This window comes from Spermophilus citellus (genome assembly GCF_964194105.1).
Source record: "Spermophilus citellus genome assembly, chromosome: 9".
NCBI classification, from domain to species: Eukaryota; Metazoa; Chordata; class Mammalia; order Rodentia; family Sciuridae; genus Spermophilus; species Spermophilus citellus.
In genome coordinates, this window is record NC_138191.1 from 50,053,498 (window position 1) to 50,076,304 (window position 22,807).

The following is a 22,807-nucleotide window of genomic DNA, read 5'->3' on the forward strand; positions in this document are numbered from 1 at the left end:
ATGTACCATTAAGGTCACAATTAAACAGAGAAAAAGATCATGATAAAAAGTCAAATAATTCTTTTCGTTGAAGTTCATAATATTCTCAGTTTCTCTCTTCAGCAGTTATCAGTGGGGTCATCTGGAGCCTGATGCTCCACCCTCTGAATTGCCAGAGAGAGAGAAGTAATCCTGTAGTCTGAATTCCTATAGGCAAGAGTATGACAAGAAAGTTTAACCCAAGGCTTTCTCAGAGGTGTTTGCATTTCAAAGTTAGGTCCTTGAAAAAACTCTTTCCCAGGCACTGATTTTTATAGAGAGCATCCTTGGGGGTTATTTTTGTACAACCTGGCCTGAGCTGGGAGCCGAGAAGAGTAGGAAAAAACCTCTGTTATATGGACTTCTGTAGCTTGTGAACCTCTGAGCCCCTCCCGCTACACACTGGGTATAAAGTTCTAAAACTTTCTGAACTCCGCATTCAGGGGGATTGATTAATTGTAGCGAAAGTTTTCCCCTCTGAACCTGGCTGCAGCCAATCAACCTGCTTCTGCTGATTCCTCCGTACCAGCCTCTGTCCAGCCCCGGCCTCGACTGTCTCACGGAGGACCTCTCTGGCTCGTGCTTCTAGCCAGGCTGTGGCAATGGCTGTGCCACTGGGGATTTCTTCCTTATTTTATCATATCCAACCTCCTGAGTCCTCATTCTGCTTTGAATCTCCAATTTTAAATTCCAGTAAAGTCCCCCCACTTTTTTTGTTCACCCACCTTGCTGAGAAGCTGCCTCTGTGCTTTCTTGGTTTCACTCCATGGAGCAGCCAGGAAAGCAACTTCTTCTATTCCACCATCTTGAAAAGGCCCCTCTCCATTTACATTTTGATACTTTATTTTCAGAACCAGGACTACTCTTTCTAGATTTAATTTTTTTTTTTATTTCTAAATTTCTATCTCTTATTATTTCTTTAAATTCATATGTTTAGTATAGGGTACAAGGCTCTTGGAAAAGGAAGTCATTTAATTCCTAATGAAAATGTAATAGTTCTTTAAATGAGAAATTATTTGATTTGTTTTTAAGAAATTCTTAAAGAAATATTAAGAGCTTTCTTGAATTGGGTAATTCCTTATATATGTATGTGGTTTTTCTTATGTTGTTTTCAACATACTCTGTTTTAGTAGTTTGATTATGATGTATCTAGGTGTAGCTGTCCTTGAACTTATTCTTCTTGGAGTTTGTTAAGCTTTTTACATGTGTACATTAATGTTTTTCTTCAAATCTGGGATATTTTTGGCTGCTATTTCTATAAATATTTATTCTGCCCCTTTGTCTCTTTTCTCCTGAAATGCCAATGTATATGTTAACATACTTGATGATTGTGTCTCATAAGTCTCTGAGGTTCTGTTCATTTCTCTTCCTTCTTTTTTCTTTTCATTCCTCAGATGGAAATTTTCATTTGACCTTTCTTCAAATTAGCCAGTTTTTTCTTCTGCTGACAAGAATCTATTGTTGAGCCCTACTGGTGAAGTTTCATTTTATTCATTGTAATCTTCAACTCCAGAATTTGGTGTGTTTTTTCATGTATATATTTCTATCACATTATTGATATTCTCTACTTGGTGAGAAATCATTTTCTCATTCTTCTAATTTTTTAGACATGATTTCTTTTAGTTCTTTGAATATATTTTTAATGATTGATTTAACTTTTAATTGATGATTTAAAGTCTTGCCTTATAAGTCCAATATCTGCTTCCTCAAGGATGGTTTCTATTGACCACATTTTTTGTTTTCCTGTGTATAGGGCCATACTTTTTTGTTTCTTTGCATGTCTCATAATTTTTTGATTGAAAACTGGATATTTTAGATACAGTATTGTGGCATATTTAGAAATCAGATCCCACCTCCCCAGACTTTTGCTTTGGTGGGACGGGGCAGGGCTGGGAGACTGCTCTCTACTTAGTGACTTTCCTAGACTGATTTTATAAAGTCTGTATTCCCTTTCATGTGTGGCCACTGAAATCTGTACTCAGTTAACTTGGTGAATTACTAATCATTAGAAAGTGACTTGCTTAAGTATCTAGAAGCAGTAAGTCTTCATCCCTTTGCCAAGGAGTTCTTTATGCAGGTTGTACTTGCTTGGCCTGTAGCATTTTACAACATTTTCTTAGCCTTTATTTCTTGCTTGCACAGGGCCTCAGGGCCAACCTGAGGTGTTCTCTCTGGTCTGTTAATCATGCACACTGCCCTACACATTTCATGGCTCCAGATCCCTTTGAATATGTCAGAGCTTTACAAAGCCTCCTATGAACATCTCATTCCCCAGGTCGACTTCCTTGTGAGATCTCTGGCCAATCTTTGGTCCCAGTGTCTATCATTCCTTAAACCATCTGAGATTTTAAACAACCTTTGCTGATGGTTTTCAGCAAACACTCTGAGGATAGACTTTTTTTCTCAGCAAAGGGAACTCTTGAATTGTGTGAGTGCAACATTTTCAGTTAGCTGCCAGACAAGTCAAATAGTGACAGTTTTTTGGAGGTATGATTTTTTATGGAGCTCCAAACCTCGTCTGTGAAGTTGCTGATTTTTAAGGCTACCAATGATATAGGGAAACGGGGATAAGAATAGGGCAAGTTTGAATGCCATAGAACTCACTATTTTTAATGAGAATCAGTCATTTTTCTTAAATAAGTATTTCTCAGCTTTTGTAAGCTTTTTTTTTTTAATTACCAAAATTTTAAAAAGTTAATTTTTAAAGATGAAAGATTTTTGTCAGTGTACTTGTTGTTTACTTGGAGGAACAGATTTTTGGAGGTTGTTACTCTGCCATTCTGGAAATAAAAATTATCTGTATGTGCTTTTTTTCCAGTTTATTTATTTATTTAATAATAAAATAATGAAAATAATAGTAGTTAATTGTTGATGAACACAATATCTTTTTATTTTTAATTGTTTATTTTTATGTGGTGCTGAGGATTGAACCTAAGGCCTCACACATATGAGGCAAGTGCTTTACCACTGAGCTACAACCCCAGCCCCTATATGTGCTTTTAAAATTAGTGTTTATGTCATGATTGATGTTTTAGCAAAGGACTGATAACTGATTAAGACACAAAGGCAGGCATTAAGAATGGATTAATTATTATTTTGAAGAATTGATGGTAGCCAGAAATGAGCCAGACACATCAAGAGTAGTATTAGAATATACATGTAGCATTTCAGGCTTGGACCCATTCTCCTTGTTCTGCTTGCTAAGGACATGTAATGAACATTGTAAAGCATATGAAAAATGAAAAATAGACTGGTGTACAAGGACAAGCTAAAATAGTTGTAGAAAGGAAAACAGAAAAGTCATACCTGAAATGCAAAAACTAAGCCAGGCATGGTTGAGCTAGAGAATCATGAGTTGGAGCCCATCATGGGCATCATAGTGAGACATTTTTTTTTCTGGCTCGGATACCTGCCGCAGTCTGGCTGGGCACAAAATCACGAGCCACTCACAGCCTTGTAGATTCAAACAGCAATTCTTTATTCCCGAACTCTCACGGGCCTCTACACGCACGTTCTGGGGAAATTCCACATCTCCACCTAGCTCTGCATCCCAAAATACTCTCTGAATCCCTCGAGAACGGGAACTCAAGGAGTGGGCGGGTACCTGAGGCAGCAGGATACGCCCTATTCCCAGCAGGGTCCACCTTAAACCTGGAACCGCCCTAAACCCGATCTGCCCTAAACCCTAAACCGGATCCGCCCTGGTCCTTGAGCAAGGTCACCTTTCATGCAATGTCACTGCAAATGACCTGGGTCCAAGGCAAGCCCATTTCCACAATGGAGAGTCCTCCCTCTAAGCAACATGGGGTAGGCTGACAAGGAAATTGCCATGCATCATTCTTACTTATTTTTTTTTTAGAGAGAGAGAGAATTTTTTTTTAATATTTATTTTTTAGTTCTCGGCGGACACAACATCTTTGTTGGTATGTGGTGCTGAGGATCGAACCCGGGCCGCACGCATGCCAGGCGAGCGCGCTACCGCTTGAGCCACATCCCCAGCCCCGCGTCATTCTTACTTAGCTGTGGCTCTCAGCAGATACCTGGGATTGAACTCAGTGTCAGTCAACCACTGAGCCACATCCCCAGCCTAGTTTATATTTTATTTGAAGACAGGGGCTTACTGAATTGCTTAGCTCCTAGCTTTTGCTGAGGCTGGCTTTGAACTTGCCATCCTCCTGCCTCAGCTTCCTGAGCTGCTGGGATTACAGGCGTGCAACACTGTGCCCAGCCATAGTGAGCCTCCTGTCTTAAAAATTAATTAATTGCCATTTGACCTAGCTGTCCCACTCCTGGGTTTTTACCTAAAGGACTTACAATCAGCATACTACAGTAATGCAGCTATGTCCATGTTTATAGCAGCTCAATTCACAATAGCTAAAATATGGAACCAACCTAGGTGTCCTTCAATAGATGAATGGATAAAGAAAATGTGGCATATATATTTCAATAGAATATTTGTCGGAGTCCAGCTCCAACAGCGGGTCTCAGGAGACGAACGGATGGTGAGGAGTCAGCGAAAGGGGGGTGGAGAAACAACACAGACACCAAAGTGAAGGTGCTGAATCTCAATCTTTACTTGTGAAGTTGACCATATATACTTTTCATTTTGGCAGGCTCACAGTACTTTGTGGTTACAAAACAGGAATCTTATTCAAAGAAACAAAATATTACCTAGCTACAATTAGATAAGAAGAATGTCTCTTGGCTTAGGCATAAGCAAGCATTTGTACTTTCAGTTCGCATTTTGCTTTGAGCTGTTTCTGCTTAGTTAACTTTCAATAATAGTTAGAAATGTCCCAAACTATTGGCCTATATCTTGACTATTCTTTCTTGACTTACTGACTAGAACTGGTGCCATGGTTACGGCAAGTGGTTAACTTGTTATTAATTTTAATCAAACAGGAGTAAGAGCACAAACCATTGTGCACAGGAACAAGAACAAGTTGGCCAGTACTAAGCACTAATCTGTCTTCTTAACATTAATTCTTCTTCTCAAGATTTTAATTTAATTTCTCAAAAACTTCCTTGACAGGAATACAGGGAGTTTTTCATTAGACATTAACAATTTATGTTCCACAGCTGAATCATTGCATTTAGAGCAAACAGATCTATTCTTTAGAAGTAGTTGCATTAATTGGGAAAGTCATGTTTTTTTCCTTCATACTTAATGGTCATATGAGAAATCGCAACTATACTTACTAAAGGAATACAAAAACAAACCAGCCCATTCCCAGAAACATACTGCGCTCCTCCAGAGGATGGACGCCTTGCGCCATCCACCTCAGTAGGGCCTTGCCATTGCCTGAGTCGGGACGGGTGCAGCAAATATTATTCAGCTTTAAAGAAGAATGAAGTTATGGCATTTGCCAGTAAATGGATGGAGTTTGAGAGTATCATGCTAAGCGAAATAAGCCAATCCCCTTCAAAACCAAAGACTGAATGTTTTCTGTAATATTCGGATGCTAATTCACAATAAGGGGGGCGGGGCACTAGAGAAGAATAGTGTTACCATAGATTAGGTAGAGGGAAGTGAAGGGAGGGGAGGGAAGGGGATGTGGAGATTCAAAGGATAGGAGAACTACTTTATGTATATATGTGACTGCATGACCACTGTGATTCTACAACATGTACCCTCAGAAAAATAAGAAATTATATCCCATCTATGTATGATATATCAAAGTGCATAAATGCATTCTACTGTCATGTATAACTAATTGAAACAAATTTAAAAATTAAAAAATAATTAATTGACTAATTAGTTATTTCACAAAACTAATTGAAGACAATTTGTTTACTTAGTTCTAGAAATAATAAGCATTCCTTAAAGTTTTAAAAAGACTAACATAAGTTTAGTATCCATTATCCTAAATGCTTGAGACCAAAATTAATTCAGATTTTTGAGTTTTTTATGTATTAGAATACTACAGACTTTACACCGTTGATCTGAAAGTCTAAAATCCAAAAGGATCCAAAATTTGAAAATTTTTAAGCAACATGTCAACTCTTACAATGTTTCAGGTTTTAGATTTTTAAGATTAGAATGCTTATAACATAGTAAAGAGAAAAATTTCAATTTAAAAATACATTTTTAAACTTTTTTTCCCAAGAAATGGGTCAGGTAGAAAATCTGGAAGTTTAATTATACAATGGATTTATGGGTTATAGATCCATAAGTGGTTAAATATTAGAAACTAATATTTCTTGGAGGTATATCCAAGAGACTCTGGAAGCTAGCATCATCTTCTCTGAAACATTCCTTGGTGCACTGTCTGGGAATAACTGCTAGGCTAAATGGATACCGATGCAGCATGGCATGGCATTTAATTGTTAGGATGATCTCTAATTAGGATTGTCCATGTAAAAGTATCTCATGTCTTTTTCTTTTAGGTATGTTAAAGAAGGAGATACAGTGTCTCAGTTTGATAGCATCTGTGAAGTTCAAAGTGATAAAGCTTCTGTTACTATTACTAGTCGTTATGATGGAGTCATTAAAAAACTCTATTATAATCTAGATGATATTGCCTATGTGGGGAAGCCATTAGTGGACATAGAAACAGAAGCTTTAAAAGGTACTGTAACTATGTTCATCTCTTTTACCAAATTGATTACTGCTGTCTTTTTGTCATTGGAACAACTTATAATTTTACCAACTTACAGGATCTGGGTTGGGTGTTTGAAAGACAAAATTAAGAAAATAGAAACAGTTCTTAGTGATGCATGATTTTCTTTTGATATCATGAATAGTAAAATTTCATTTATTAGGAAGCCTGCCTTCTGAAAATCTTAGTGTTCAAAAAACAGAAAAACTCTCAAGAATTAAAGATTCAAGTCCTAAACACTAGTCACTAAGAACAAAAATTGGTGTATACAAAGATTAACATAATGGGATAGCGTGTATTAGTGTTTCATAACGATAACAAAATACCTGATATGGGCAGTTTTTATAGGAAAGGAAGTTTACTTAAAGTTTTATAGGGTTAAAGTCCAAGATTGGGCATCCCCATTGGTTTAGCCTCTGGTAAGGGTCACAGATGGCAGCCCATCACCACAGAGTGTGTCTAGGAGCAAATTGGCATATTTCAAACCATGAGCAGAGAGAACTCAAAGGTTGCACAGGAACTACCCTCCAAGATCATGCCCCCAATGACCGGAGTGCCCACCTCTTTTTTTGTGTATGGTGCTTGGGTTTAAACCTAGGGCTTCACAAATGCTAAGTAGGTGCTCTACTACTGTGCTTCATCCACAGCCTCTTAAACCTCTTAAAGTTTCTACAGTATCTCATAATACTGCCACCCTAGACACCCAGCTTCCTATTACACTGACTCTTGGGGGAGACTCAAAGCACACCCAAACAATAGTAGCACTCATATGTACAAGCATTCTTTTAAAACCCAGACTTCTTTAGAAGAGAGAGAACAATAAAGAAGTAAAACCAGAGTGAAAGTAAAGAGCTCAGCATTCCATAGCATCAGCACCTGTGGAACGTATAAGCAGGGAATGTTATTCCAAAAGGTAATTCATTAAAATAATGTTATAGTGGAAAACTGAAACAATAGGTAGACCCTCTGGTGGCAGATATTTAACTCCCTACCTCAGAAGATTCCCGCCTACCTCCCAAGCGGTGGTGGGAATGGGATTCCCCTCGGTGGAATGGGCTGGCTGAGAAAGAAAAGCTGGTGTAGAACTTGTGTCTCAAGCAATCCTCCTGCCTCAGCCTTTTAAGTAGCTGTGATTATAGGTGTGCACCACCACACCTGGCTGAAAATAGAGCGGCAAAAACCCCACAGAACACAGAAAGTGGGGACAGGAGGGGTAAGCTGACAGACATCCACCTTCTGACAAAATGGAGCCCGTGCCTGCTTCATTTATATCCGGAGACATCAAAGAGATTCTACAGAATGTTTTTTTTCCAAAAAAAGGTTAAAGGTGGGTTGTTCAGTTCCTAACAGGTTATGTCCATCTTCAGCATTACTATGAGGAACCTTTCTAGCAGAGCAGAGGGGAAGGTCACATACATTGGGTGATCTGTCATCCCCCAAGAGCCATGGGAAGTTCCCGATGCCAGGCCTATCCTTTCCTGGCTTTCTTGCCAAGAGAAGGTCCTCTTGTATTTCACGGATGGTTTCCTGCAGAAGGTCACAAAACAAAATAGCACCCCCCCTGCTTTCTTTGAGATGGGGTCTTGCTTTGTTGCTCATGCTGGTATAGAACTTGTGTCTCAAGCAATCCTTCTGCCTCAGTCTTCCAAGTAGCTGTGATTATAGGTGTGCACCACCATACCTGGCTGAAATATAATTTGTAAAATATTTTGCTCCTACTATTTTGTTTTATCATTTCATGTGAGGCAGCCCAGGATAAAGAAATGAACCCAATTTACTGGACATCATGGCACATGCCTATAATCCCAGTGACTTGGGAAACTGAGGCAGGATGATTATAAGTTTGAGGCCAGCCTCAACCATTTAGCAAGACCTTCAGCAACCTTCAAGCAAGACCCTATCCCAAGACCCTGACTCAAATTTAAAAAAAAAAAAAAAATTTTTAAGGGAAAAGGGATGTAATATTCAATGGTAAAGTATCCCAGGATCAATCCCAAGTACAAAAAAAGAGATGAAATCTAAATATTAGAATGCAATGCTAGAACCACTAAAATTTCATCAACCCAACAAAGTGATGAAATTATTTCAGATTAGTTTCAATGCCATTCTTAGTCTCTTCTACATTGGTAAAATTGAGAAATCTTCCCTGTTTATTGAGAAACCTCTCAATCTCTTCCCTGAGATTAATGTTCTTAGCATTTTTGTGATAATCAAAGAATAAAATATGTGTAAAAACACTATGGAAATTATTTGAAGTGCTGTGTAGTAAGGCCCTATTTTATTAATTAGAGCTTTAATCCAACAACTACATGACTATTACAATAATATGAGTTACTTCTCATATATACCCATGTTATTCTAAAAGGCAGTATTATAGTATTATATTATCACAAAATATTTTCCAGGAAGGTGAATAGCAGTGAATTACTAGATGTTTTGAAAAAATATAGAATAACTCTGCTATATGATACATTTGGATATTTATACATTTCCCTTATTTCAGCAAATATGTATCATCCAAGTTAGTATTGGAGTTCCTGTAATTATAACTTAAACAATACTAGGTATTGGTACCTACCTCCCATTCTATGCCTACCATTGGTGTAGTTGCATGTTTTCCCACTCTAAAGTAGCCCAACTATAACCACTGTTATGCATTTTGACTAAATATTAGAGACCACTAAGCTTTGTAAAAAAATTTTTCTTGTTTCCAGATTCAGAAGAAGATGTTGTTGAAACTCCTGCTGTGTCCCACGATGAACACATACACCAGGAGATAAAGGGCCAGAAAACACTGGCAACCCCTGCAGTTCGCCGCCTGGCAATGGAAAACAATGTTAGTTCTCTTAATATCTAAGTCTGAAACTGCACAAATGTATACATTTGTATCTGGAAAAAGTGGCCAACTATGCAGGATGAAATGGCTTATGTTAGGATTAACAAAAGATGAAAATGGCAGGGTGTGGTGGTGAATACCTGTAATCTCAGCTGCTTGGGAGGCCAAGGCAGGAGGATTGTGTGTTCAAGGCCAGCTTTAGCATCTTAGTGAGGACCTAAGCAACTTAGTGAGATCCTGTCTCAAAATAAAATATAAAAAGGTGTGTGTGGCTCAGTGGTTAAGAGCCCCTGGGTTAAGTCCCTAATACCAAAAAAAAAAAGAAAAAAGAAGATGTCTGTTATTAAAAAGTGATAGGGGGCTGGGATTGTGGTTCAGCAGTACAGCGCTCGCCTTGCACGCATGAGGCCCTGGGTTCGATCCTCAGCACCACATAAAAAATAAATAAGTGAAATAAAGGTATTGTGTCCAACTATAACTAAAAAATAAATATTAAAAAAAAACTGGTAGTGGGGCTGGGGTTGTGGCTCAGTGGTAGAGTGCTTGCCTCTCATATGTAAGACACTGGATTCAATTCTCAGCACCACATATAAATAAATGAATAAAAAAATAAAGGTCCATCCACAGCTAAAATAAAATATATTAAAAAAAGTCTTAGTTGGGGCTGGGATTGTGGCTCAGCAGTAGAGTGCTTGCCTAGCATGTGCAAGGCCCTGGTTTGATCCTCAGCACCACATTAAAAAATAAATAAATAAATGTATTGTGTTCAACTACAACTAAAAAATAAATATTAAAAAAATAAAATAAAAAAGTCTTAGTGGCAAAACAGCACTTGAGAAAGGTAAGAAGGGATTATGAATTTATTACTTAACATTGAGCAGTGTGTTTTTATTTTTTTATTTTTTATTTATTTTTTTAAAAAATTTTAATATTTATTTATTTATTTTAGTTTTCAGCGAACACAACATCTTTGTTTGTATGTGGTGCTGAGGATTGAACCCGGGCCGCACGCATGCCAGGCGAGCGCGCTACCGCTTGAGCCACATCCCCAGCCCGAGCAGTGTGTTTTTATTCTTTCTTATAGCCTAATAACAGAGCATTTATACATAACAGTATCTTATGTCAGTTGACCTAGAAATACAACTTGAAGTAGGAATTTGGATGTCTGTGATTCATGTATTAAAAGAATAAAAATCTATGAAGGGAATGAGAGAAGCAGTATGGGAAAGGGAAAAGGAGAAATGGGATGTAGTAGCAAGGATAGGCTCTGATCCAAGAAAGATTGGGAGAACCACAGAATTGTACTGCTTAGAGGGAAGAAGGCAAACCATTTGTATTCCCTTTGCCAATCTGTATTGCCTGAGATGATCAACTTAAAAAGTGGAAAGGTTATTTGGTCTCAGTTTCAGAGTTTCCAGGCCATGACCAATTGGCCCCAGTTTTTTGGGCCTGTTGCAGCATAGTACGTCATGGTAGGTGTGCAGTAGGGGAAATCCATTCACCTCATGGCTGTGAATTGAAAGAAAGAAACCAAGCTCCACAGTCCCCCCTTAGGCACATCCCCAACAATTGGAAGACCTCCCACTAAGCCCCACTTCAAAGTTTCCACCATCTTCCAAAACCGGGGAGCACATCTTTTAAGACGTGGGCCTTTGGGGGACATTCCAGATCCAAACTATTGCACAGTTAGTGAGCAAATGGAGAGTATAATGAAGCCCATAAGTATTTATATATTATCTCATTTAACCCTGTGAGATAGAGAGCTGTTCTCAGACTTGTAGATATAAAGTAACTAGTCTAAATTCACATAGCTAATACTACCAAGGAGCCAGAATGTAACAGTGAGTCAATTTCACTTCAAAACCAGTGTTCTCAGTCATCAGATACTGCCTCAGCAATCACTGTTGCAACTATTGAGCACATACAGGTCAGATACCAAACACACATTATCTCTAATAATTAAACAACCCTATAGGGGTGGTTTGGATTATCCCCATTTTGCTGATGAGAAAGGTCAGGGAGGTCAATAAAGTAAATAGGTATTCCAAAGCCTGAGTTCTTTCCACTGCGGCCCACAGTGCAGAATTGTTGGTCTGTTCTTGAGAAAAGTAGTTAAGTTGCAGTGGGGAAAAAACAAAAGCTGTGGGCTGGGCTTGTGGCTCAGTGGTAGAGTGCTTGCATAGCATGTATGAGGCCCTGGGTTCGATCCTCAGTACCACATGAAAATAAATAAAATAAAAGTACTATGTCCAACTATGAATAAAATATATATATATATATATATATATTTTTTTTAAAGAGAGAGTAAGGAGAGAGAGAATTTTTTAATATTTATTTTTTTTAGTTTTCGGCGAACACAACATCTTTGTTTGTATGTGGTGCTGAGGATCGAACCTGGGCCGCACACATGCCAGGCGAGCGCGCTACCACTTGAGCCACATCCCCAGCCCCTATATTTTTTTTTAAAGCTGTTTTGGGAATGTGTAATAGAAATCATTAAGATGTTCATATTCATTCAGCTAGTTACCCTGCCTTTGGGGAATTATCCCAAGAAAATAATCTGGGACATTTTCTTCTTTGTGTTTTATATAGCCAAACATTAGAAAGTATATATGTGTTCAAAATCAAGGAAATGCTTATATAAATTATGTTATATACCCTTGATGAAATTGTATGTAATCGTTAAGTGTACTCAAATATGAAGACCATTTAGCATAATAGAAAACAGAAATTTTTTGGCCCTGAATCAAGGCCAGCAGTTTGTTGAAGCTGTTGGTTTCAAGCAGGAGCCTAAAGAAATGTCTTTCTGTGGTCTGTTGGCTACTTCAGAACTTTAAAAGTGTAATAGTCAATTCAATTGAAAGAAACATCTGAAGTGGGGGGGTGGGAAGAAAACAGAAATTTTAATATGACACACTAGGTTATTTAGGACATCAGATGAAATAATGATTTATTGTTTTAAAAGTTATAAAATATTTTACCAGCTTTTTTCTTAAATGTATAGAAAGATCACCTGTAGAAGAAATACATGGTTTGGTTTTCCTACATGACCTCCTAAAGATACATATAATGACTAGAATATTTGTATGACTACTAGAAATTAAATGTTGGAGTTTATTATCCTAAGTCATTTTTTTCTTTTCTTGCAGTTTGAATAATTATGAATTGAGTTTAAAACTAAATATCAATGGCATTTATAGTTGTTTGCATTTCCTTAAAAATTTTTGTTGAAATTCAGAGTCCACTTGTTATAAAGTTCATGTTGACAGGATAAAATTTTTTATTCTTTTAAAGTCATCTTCTAAGTAGAGGTATTGCGGGCTAGACAGAAGGGAAGGGAGGGGGCATGCGGTAGGAATGATAGTAGAATGAATCAGACATTATTATCCTGTGTGCATATGATACATGATCTGTGTAACTCTACACCATGTACAACCAGACCAATGAGAAGTTATACATACCCCATTTATGTATGATGTATCAAAATTCATTCTACTGTCATGTATAACTAATTAGAACAAATGAAAAAAGGTCATCATCTTCTCGAGATGCACTAATACAAAGAAAATGAGGTATGACTCTAACAAATTAATACACACTGTGTGAGGATATCATCCAAACTTGTGTTTATTTTTATTGAAATAGAATTAAATGTTTTGTACTAATGTTTCCAAAGCAACCATCAAAAAATAATTTGAGAAAGCTTTTATATGATTATTTAAGCTATTATATGTTTAACTGGTAACCAATATCAAAAATATTAGTCTAAATTAGTTATAGTGTGTATTCTTATTTAAATTCTCAGTTCTCCCTTTTATGTATGTAGTCTCTAAGAATAGAAAAACTCAAGAAAGAATTAGGAAAGAGCCGAGTGTGGTGGTGCACGCCAGTGGTCCCAGCGACTCAGGAGGCTGAGAAAGGAGGATTGCAAGCTTGAGGTCAGCCTGAGCAACTTAGTGAGGCCCTGTTTTATAATTAAAAAGTAGAAAGAAAAGTAAAGAGGCCTGGAAATGTAGCTCAGTGGTGGAGTACCTCTGGGCTCAACTCCTAGTGCCTATATAAGTAAATAAAGTAAAATTATGGATGAAATTTAAAAATACTTGACTGTTGAAAATAAGTTTTTCATGAATAGCTATGGGTTACATATAAATACCTCAAAACTACATGGGCAAATGAACAGTGTTACAAAAGTAACAAGTGATTACTTATGTAGGGGAGGTGTGGCATGTCTATTAAGATGATGAAAATGTTATTTCCTATACTAATTTATTCAGCAGAGAGAGAGCAGTTGTATTTTTAACGTTAAAATGTATTATTTTTTTAGATCAAGTTGAGTGAAGTTGTTGGCTCAGGAAGAGATGGCAGAATACTTAAAGAAGATATTCTCAACTATTTGGAAAAGCAGACAGGAGCTATATTACCTCCTTCACCTAAAGCTGAAATTATACCACCGCCACCAAAACCAAAAGACAGGACTGTTCCCATACCAATATCAAGGTCTCCAGTATTCACAGGCAAAGATATAACGGAACCTGTAAAAGGTAAAGTCCTAACAGTAACACACAGCAACAGTATGTTTGTTTAGGAGGAAGCTACTTTAATAGATGCATGTCTATAATACAATGTTTTTAATTCTTACGAAAGGGAAAGTTCAAATTCAGCATATAATTTATAATAGCTTTTCCAGAAACACTTCAATTGATTAATATAGTTAATTTCTGAAGAATGATACTATGTCAGGTTTATAAGTAATATAATTGAATGTTTTCCAGGCTTTCAAAAAGCAATGGTTAAGACCATGTCTGCAGCCCTGAAGATACCTCACTTTGGCTATTGTGATGAGGTTGACGTTACTGAACTGGTTAAGCTACGAGAAGAATTAAAACCTATTGCTGCAGCTCGTGGAATTAAACTCTCCTTTATGCCCTTTTTCTTAAAGGTGAGATTTCATTTGTTTCAGACATGTTTGTGAGTAGGATATTGACTTTTTTTTTTTTTTTTTTTTTTTTTTTGCAGAAATGCAATGTGCTAACCAGATTTGAATAAAATATTACTTCTCACCATATCATATAGTTAGAAAAATGTGCAGGCACATTATTTTTTGCCTAAGAACTTATAAAATTGGAATTGTGTATTATATTCTTATCTGCTTATTTCTCTGAACATGGGGATGGTGTTGGGGGTTGGAATTATCCTGCCAGTTAGGTAAAGCTTTTAATTCTGAAAGGATCACAGAAAAGTCTGCTTTGAACTATAATGAGATTTGGTATTGATTTTGTATATTGCTGACATGCATTTATTTTCATTTCTTCAACAAACTTAGGTGGAGGCTTCTGTAAATCATTTCTAGTGTCACAGGTGTTGGGGCCAGTATACAATGAAACCATCAGCTGACTTTGAGCAACTCATAGTGTAGCTCGCCTTAATGACCAGTGTGAAGTAGCTACCATGTGGTAGGCTATAGTAAGCATGCCATGTGTAATATCTCTTAATCCTCAGAGTAACCCTGACATGTAAATATTACTGACCTCATTTTCTTTTAAAAAAAAATTTAGGCCTCCAAAAGATTGAGAAACCTGTCAAGGAAACATAGCTAACCATAAAAAAACTTAAGTTTCTGGTCCTGGTCTATTTATTTGAAAGTGCATACTGATGTTTCTATCTTCTTGCTACACAAGACTGATCTTCCTTAAAACAAATTATTTTATTAGTTCCTGATTCTTTTCAGGGGTTCTCCTTCTTTGCCTCTAGGATAGTTTCCAAAATCCTTATTGTGACATTCAAATACTTTTAAGTTCCTGCTGTCTATATCTCCAGTCTTCTCTCACATGGTCGCTGCCTCTGATAGTCATAGTAAGCTATGCCTAGTTGGTGGAATATATAATTCCTTCTTAAATGCCGCTCTTCTCTTGACCAAATACCTGCACATCCTAAATACCAAACTGTTCAGATATAAACTCTTCTAGAAGCTTCTGTGGCTGTCACTGTTTGAGTTAAATACACTTTTCTTTCCCCTTCTAATGTACATATCTCAGTGTATTGCCAGTGTTTACTTGGTTGTCTCTCTGCTGGACACTGAGACTCATGAGACAGAAACCATTCTCTTTGAGCAACCACCCTGACAAGTAAGTGCATGCTGTATAGAAATGAGATATAGTAGATGTCTGTAGGTGAAGGAAAGCATCTGGACTCTGTGACAGCTGTAGGGAGTCAGCTGTCGAGATGAGGCAGTGGAAATAGGTGGAAGACATCACCCAAATTGTGTGTGAATTAGAAGGTGGTGAAGGATTACACGGGGATGAGTAGAAGTTGAATTGGCAAAGAAAGTTGATGGTGAGTGGAGATAGACCAGGAAAGAATTGCTTAGAAGCCAGGTAACTGGTTTCTGTTGCTATACAGCAAATTACCCTAAAATTTAATTATTTTAAAAATAGCTGTTTAGGGGCTGGGGCTGTAGCTCAGTGGTAAAGTGCTTGCCTTGCATGTGTGAGGCACCAGGTTCAATCCTCAGCACCACATTAAAAATAAATAAAGATACTGTGTGTTCATCTACAATTAAACAAATATTAAAAAAAAAAATAGCTGTTTATTGAGTCACTTGAGTTTTCAGGAGAGTGAGTGAGTCTGCTGACCTCAGCAGTGTTCTCATATCTGTAGTCAGCTCATAGGTGGGCAAGGGACAGGCTGGTATGGAATGGCCTCCACAGGGATGAATCCTTTCTCTTCCACATCTCTCTTCTCCCCAGCATGCTCACCTATAAATGGTCTCAGCACTGGAAGGGTTGACAGAGAAAGCAGAAATGTGCAAGCCCACTTTTTTTCCCCCCAAGACCATTTTTTCCCCTAGATCTGCTGCTTCAAATTTGTTCTTATCTTTGACCAAAACAAGTCACATATTTAAGCTCAATGCTTGATAGGGCACTATTAAGGGTTGGGAGGCCAGGAAGAGTGGGACCATTGATTCAGCCTTTCTTGCCCCAGAGAAAGGAGGGAAGTAGATGGCAGTTATGTGCTTCACAAAGGTTAAACAGGACAAGGGTAGCAATGCTGTTGGAGTAATCATTGGGAAGTTGTGAGTGGTCTCTCACAAAGACAGGTGGAAGAAGGTATTGTTGAGGTACAAGTATGATTGCAGTTCATTGGGAATGAATAGGTATTGAAGAAAAGGAGAGACAAAGAAATTCCCCTGGCCTTAGGGGAAGAAGAGTTGGGTTGGGAGGCAACCTTGAATAGCAAGAGAGTGCCACCATGTTTTGACTGGCTTTTTCTCACTGCCTCCTGGTGATAGCATGTCTATTTGGAAGCTAGAGTAAACCAGTTCTTAAATATAATGGATCTCTTTTATTGCCATTTTTCTTTATTGTTCCAGTCTAAATGAAATATCTGATAGATATTTTAAAAATAAAATTTAGTGAACTTTGTTTTAAAATAACATATAGATTTCAGAATGTTTAAAAAATACTATAAGGGCTGGGGTTGTAGCTCAGTGGTAGAGAGTTTGCCTCACACGCGGGAGACCCTGGGTTTGATTCTCAGCACCACATAAAAATAAGTCAATAAAAATATTGTGTCCACTTACAACTAAAAAATATTTTAAAAAATACTATAAAATATTTATGTAGGAGGAAAATTACCTAATCCATGGGCATGTGTCTTGTATTTTCTTTTACAAATTTGGGTTATGCTCAAAAAACACTGTTTTTTTTTTTTTTTTTTGGAGGTGGAGAACATGTACTGGGGATTGAACTCAGGGGCACTCAACCACTTAGCCACATCCCCAGCCCTATTTTTTTTTTCTTTGAGTTGTCAATGGACCTTTACTTTATTTATATGCAATTCTGAGAATCAAACCCAGTTACTCCCACGTGCTAGGCAAGCACTCTACTGCTGAGCCACAACCTCAGTCCCCCTTTTTTTGTATTTTATTTAGAGACAGGGTCTCATGAGTTGCTTAGCGCCTCACTGTTGCTGAGGCTGGCTTTGAACTCACAGTCTTTCTGCTTCAGCCTCCCAAGCTGCTGGGATTACAGGGTGTGCCACCATGCCTGGCTCACAACACTTATTATGTATAATACTTTAGTCTTACTTATACATTTCTACATGAAGAAGATAAAAGTTATAGTTAACAAATGAAATGCTTGCTAAAACTTTCAAGTCATAAAAATTCAGGAATTTGTAACAAATGTTTTCATTGTATTTGACCTTCATTGATCTAATTCCTTAACCCATCCTATCTAAACTAATCATTATGAAAGATTTCCATAACTTTCCTTAACTCTAGTTCAAGTATTTTATTTATTTATTTATTTTCCTGTCAGACCACAGATCCAGACAGAAATAACAAAACAACGCAAGTAAACTAAGACTTTTAATAGGTCTAGATGAGGGCAGTAGGGAAGTGGATTCTTTTTAAGAACAATCTTAAAGAGTTTAATTTTGCTGCCTTTTAAGTTTAATACAAGTCACGACCACCAAATACAAGTGAACCTCGATTATTAAATCCTGCATGGGTGGAGAAAGCTATTGAGAGTATTTTGGGTACAATTAGGGAAATCTGAATATGCGCAGTAGAGAAATGGTATTAAGGGAAAAAAGATGAAGGGAAATTAAAGGAGAAGGCAAAGAGGAAGACATAAGGTGATTCAGTGATTCAAATTGGTTGAGAGTAACAGTGGAAGTGTTGTGCCTCAGTGCATTAGGCTTGAGATTAAACTCAGCATAGATGATTCTCTCCTTCCTTCTTTTATATCTCTTATTCCTTCAAATTCCTTATCCTTTCTGAGTTCAAATGCTAACTTTGCATTCTCTTTCTGTTAAACAGGCTGCTTCTTTGGGATTACTGCAGTTTCCTATTCTTAATTCTTCTGTGGATGAAAACTGCCAGAATATAACATACAAGGTTGGCTATGCAATGTGAAAGTGTCTGTTATAAATAGAAGATGATGCTTGTAGGTTAGAGAGACTTCCATCATACCTCAAATGGTAATCTTTTTTTATATAGAATTAAGGTATGGGATAAAACTGCCTCCCAAAAGAAGCAAGTCCCTCAAAGGTGAATTCCTAGAATTTTAAGAGTGAGAATAATTTAAACGAAAAAACTAATAAAATTTGAATTCAGTTCAAGTGAACTCTTCTGTTTGGAGTTACTAAGATAGAACTTTTTGTGGGATGTCAATCCTTATGTACATTTCTCATTAGAAATACAGAACCAGATATGAGCTTAGGGAATAGGGTGTAGCTCAGTAGCTCAGCAGTAGAAGAGCACTTGCCTAGCATTCACAAGGTTCTGAGTTTGATCCACTGCAACACACACACACACACACACACACACACACACACACAGAGTGAGCTTAGATTCTTTAGGGGATCAGATTTAAAATATTCCAATATGATTAAAATAGGCAATTGTATTTAATTTTGTTTTAATAATTCCTGACTAAATATATATATATATATATATATATATATATATATATATATATAAAATAAGAAATCCAGACATAATAATGATATTTACCTTCAATTCCATGACTTTAAAGTAACTCACTGTTCATGTTGAGATAGATGTTCTTCCAGGATTTCATTTTTCATATATTTTAGAAAAATATTTCAAATTTTTCTTGCTTCTTTTTTTCTTTTTTATGTAATATATTATGGGCATTATTATATGTCAGTAAATATAGCTTTGATATTCAACTGATCAGTAACCTATTGATAAATATTTTGATTATTTGCAGTTTCTCAAACTTAAAAGCAATCTGTATTCAACATCCCTATTCATTTCTATATATTTCTGTATTTATCTCTTAGCACAAATTTTTATGAATGTTGGTACAGATTGTCAGCTCTTCTCCAGAAAATCTATACCAGTTTACACTCCCACTAACAACATATGCCCTACTTTCCTACTGGCAAAGCAATTATCATTTTTCAAAAAATTTTTTTTTAAATTGTTTTATTTCTTGTCTTTTTCTTTCCTTTTTGCAGTGCTAGAGATTGAACCTAGAGACACTCTACCACTGAGTCATATCCCCAACCCTTCTTTAAAAAATATTTTTTAGTTGTAGATGGACACAATAGCTTTATTTTTTTATCTTTATGTGGTGATGAGGATCAAACTCAGTGCCTCACACATGTGAGTTAAGTGCTCTACCACTGAGATACATCCCCAGCTCATATCCCCATCCCTTTTTGTTTTTATTTTGAAACAGGATCTTGCTAAATTGCCAAGATTAACCTTAGACTTGTATTCCTATTACCTCAGCCCCCTGAGTTGCTGGGATTACAGGTGTGTGCCACTGCACCCACCTCCAATGCTAATATTTACTAGTCTCTCCAGATATAGAGGATATACAGGGGCTCTGAAAGCCAAACAAAATTATGCTTTTTATTTTTATTTTTATTTTGAAAGATGGTCTCATAAGTTGCTGAGGCTGGCCTTGAACTTGTGATCCTCTGAGTTAAGGGCCACTATACCTGCTTAAAATCATTTCTTGAATCTGGGCACCGTGGTACATGCCTGTAATCCTAGTAGCTTGGGAGGCTGAGGAAGGGGGATCATAGATTCAAAGCCATCCTCAGCAATTTAGTGAGACCTTAAGCAACTCAGTGAGACCTCATCTCTAAATAAAGTATTTAAAAGGGCTAGAGATGTGCTCAGTGGTTAAGTGCCCCTGGGTTCAATCCCCTGGTACCAAAACAAAACAAAAAAAAATGTTTCTTATAAGTCATTGTCAATTTGGAGAAAGTAGTTGTTGATGGTTATTTTAGAAAATGGTGAAGTTTTATCCTTCCTTTACAGTATTAAAAGACTGTTGTATAATTTTTTTATTTCTTAGGCTTCACATAACATTGGGATAGCAATGGACACTGAACAGGGGTTGATTGTCCCTAATGTGAAAAATGTTCAGATCCGCTCTGTATTTGAGATTGCCACTGAATTGAACCGCCTCCAGAAATTGGGCTCTGCCGGTCAGCTCAGCACCAGTGACCTTACCGGAGGAACATTTACTCTTTCCAACATTGGATCAGTGAGTGATGATGTTCAGATTCATGAACCATCATTTAAAGTTTTGTTCGTATGCTTAGTTAAAAATATAAAATGATATTTGCCATTTGTTCTTTAAATTCTTAATCCTACTCTCTTTCTTTTTTTAAAGATTGGTGGCACTTATACCAAGCCTGTGATATTGCCACCTGAAGTAGCCATTGGGGCCCTTGGATCAATTATGGTATGTGTATTACATAATTAAAAACAATTTAAAGCAAATTAGGGAAGTAAGCACAAAGTAGAGTTGTCATTTCTAAGTTTTTCCCCTTACTTTGTAGGTATGAGTTTGTGAAGTTTGGCTCAATCAGTTGTTTCTTCCTAATTGCAGGTAGCCCTGCAATTCTGGTGGCTGCTGCCATGGGCAATAAATGGTGATCTAGATTGTTTAGGTTCAGGTCAATCGAAATCTTTTTCTCTGTAAAACTGAAAGTCTGTACCCACCCTGCCTCCTTCCAGCCCCCCGCATCTGCCATTCTACTCTTTGCATTAACTACTCTTATACTTCATGTAAGTGGAATCATGCATAGTTACCCTTTTGTGTATGGCTTACTTCATTTAGCATATAGTTTTCCAAGTTCATCCATATTGTAGTATATATGAGAATTTCACTTGTTTTTAAGCCTTGATAATAATCTATTGTATGTATATATTATGTTTTGCTTCTCCATTCGTCTGCCAATGAATATTTGGATTGTTTCCATTTTCTTGTCAATTGTGAATAACACTACATGAACATTAGTACAAATATCTGCTCAGCAGATACATATTTTTTATTTTATTTTATTCGCAGCACAACTTTTCATTTCTCTGGCTGTACACAATGTAGCATCACATCATATGTGCAGTCATACATGTACCCAGAGTAATAATGTCTATCTCATTCCACCATTTCCTGCCCCCATGCCCCCTCCCCCTCCCTCCTGCCCAATCAAAGTTCCTCCATTTTTCCTCACCCTCCCATTATGGATCATCGTCCACTTTTCAGAGAGAACATTTGGCTTTGGTTTTAGGGATTGGCTTACTTTGTTTAGCATGATATTCTCCAACTCTATCCATTTACCTTCAAATGTAATAATTTTATTCTCCTTTAATGCTAAGTAATATTCCATTGTGTGCATATACCACAGTTTTTTTTTTATCCATTCATCTATTGAAGGGTGTCTAGGTTGGTTCCACAGTTTAGCTATTGTGAATTGAGCGGCTATTAACATTGATGTGGCTGTTTTATTATAGTATGCTGATTTTAAGTCCTTTGGGTATAGAGCAAGGAGTGGGATAACTGGGTCAAATGGTAGTTTCATTCCAAGTTTTCCAAGAAATCTCCATACTGCTTTCCAGAGTGGTTGCATGTGGGGAGCCATTCTGACACGTGATTGGGTGACTCCCGTTAAGGGCCTGAGGCACTCTGGCTGTGTCGGAGTTATCCTGACCCTTTCCTGATGAGAGAGCCCATCCGTGTGGGGGTGTGCGTAACCACTGACCCTGGAGACCCAATCACTGACCCTGACCTTGGAGTGCAGCCCCCCCCTCAACCTTCATTGGATGGAATTCTCCCCTGAATCTCTTGTCCCCCCAAATAAAAGGCTACTCCCCGGCGTGTTCGCTCTCTCTCTCTCCTGCTAGCCCAGAGTAATCCTCGCTGCCCTGCTGGGCGGCTGGAGGCAGGGAAACAGGGAGGCGAGCCGTCTCGGACCTAGCAATGTAAAATAAGGTACTGTCTGTGTGTTTTATTTTGATCTCTTCTAACTAACTTAATGCCAGAACCTCATTAATGAAACCACTGCGCAGGCCGCGTGGTAGAATTGGCGCCCAACGTGGGGCATTCTGAATTAGTTAGATTGAGTGGGAGCGCGCGCTAAAAAGATTAAGGGAAAAAATAAAAAGGAAGATAAGGAAAAGAAATAAAGAGAAAATAAAGGAAAGTAAGGAATAAAGAATAAAGAAAAGGAAGAGGTGACATTTGGGTCACAAAAGTAATAAAGAGGATAAGGAAAATAAGAAATAAGATAAGAGAAAGGAAGAAGTGACATTTGGGTCACAAAAGTACCGGGAGATATTGAAGGAAAGAGACGTTAATTTACTTAAAATGGGAAATTCTACTTCTTCGGATAAGGAAATGTATCTAACTATTTTAGACAGTATAATTAATCAGAAAGGAAAACAGATAAAGAAAACTCACTTATTGCAATTCTTAAAGATTGTAGGTGAATATTGTCCTTGGTTTTGTGACCAAGAGTCTCCAAATTTACTTACTTGGGAGAAATTAGGAAGAAAGTTACAGAGAGTTTGTCTTTCTACTGAAAT

The 22,807-nt window shown here is 37.3% G+C and overlaps 1 protein-coding gene across 2 annotated transcripts in view; it reads left to right on the forward strand.

Moving 5' to 3' along the window:
- DBT (dihydrolipoamide branched chain transacylase E2) overlaps positions 1-22,807 on the forward strand; it is a 52,656-nt gene that overhangs the window by 18,878 nt on the left and 10,971 nt on the right. The window contains exons 1-8 of one of the 2 annotated variants that reach the window (XM_081308868.1): positions 1,412-1,537; positions 6,406-6,587; positions 9,332-9,453; positions 13,778-13,994; positions 14,226-14,392; positions 18,275-18,352; positions 20,292-20,483; positions 20,613-20,684. In XM_081308868.1, coding sequence (XP_081164994.1) covers positions 9,442-9,453; positions 13,778-13,994; positions 14,226-14,392; positions 18,275-18,352; positions 20,292-20,483; positions 20,613-20,684 — 738 coding nt within the window. In that variant the 5' untranslated portion in view covers positions 1,412-1,537; positions 6,406-6,587; positions 9,332-9,441. Of the gene's footprint in view, positions 1-1,411; positions 1,538-6,405; positions 6,588-9,331; positions 9,454-13,777; positions 13,995-14,225; positions 14,393-18,274; positions 18,353-20,291; positions 20,484-20,612; positions 20,685-22,807 lie in introns of those variants that run through there. The other variant, XM_081308867.1, reaches the window with a different exon arrangement.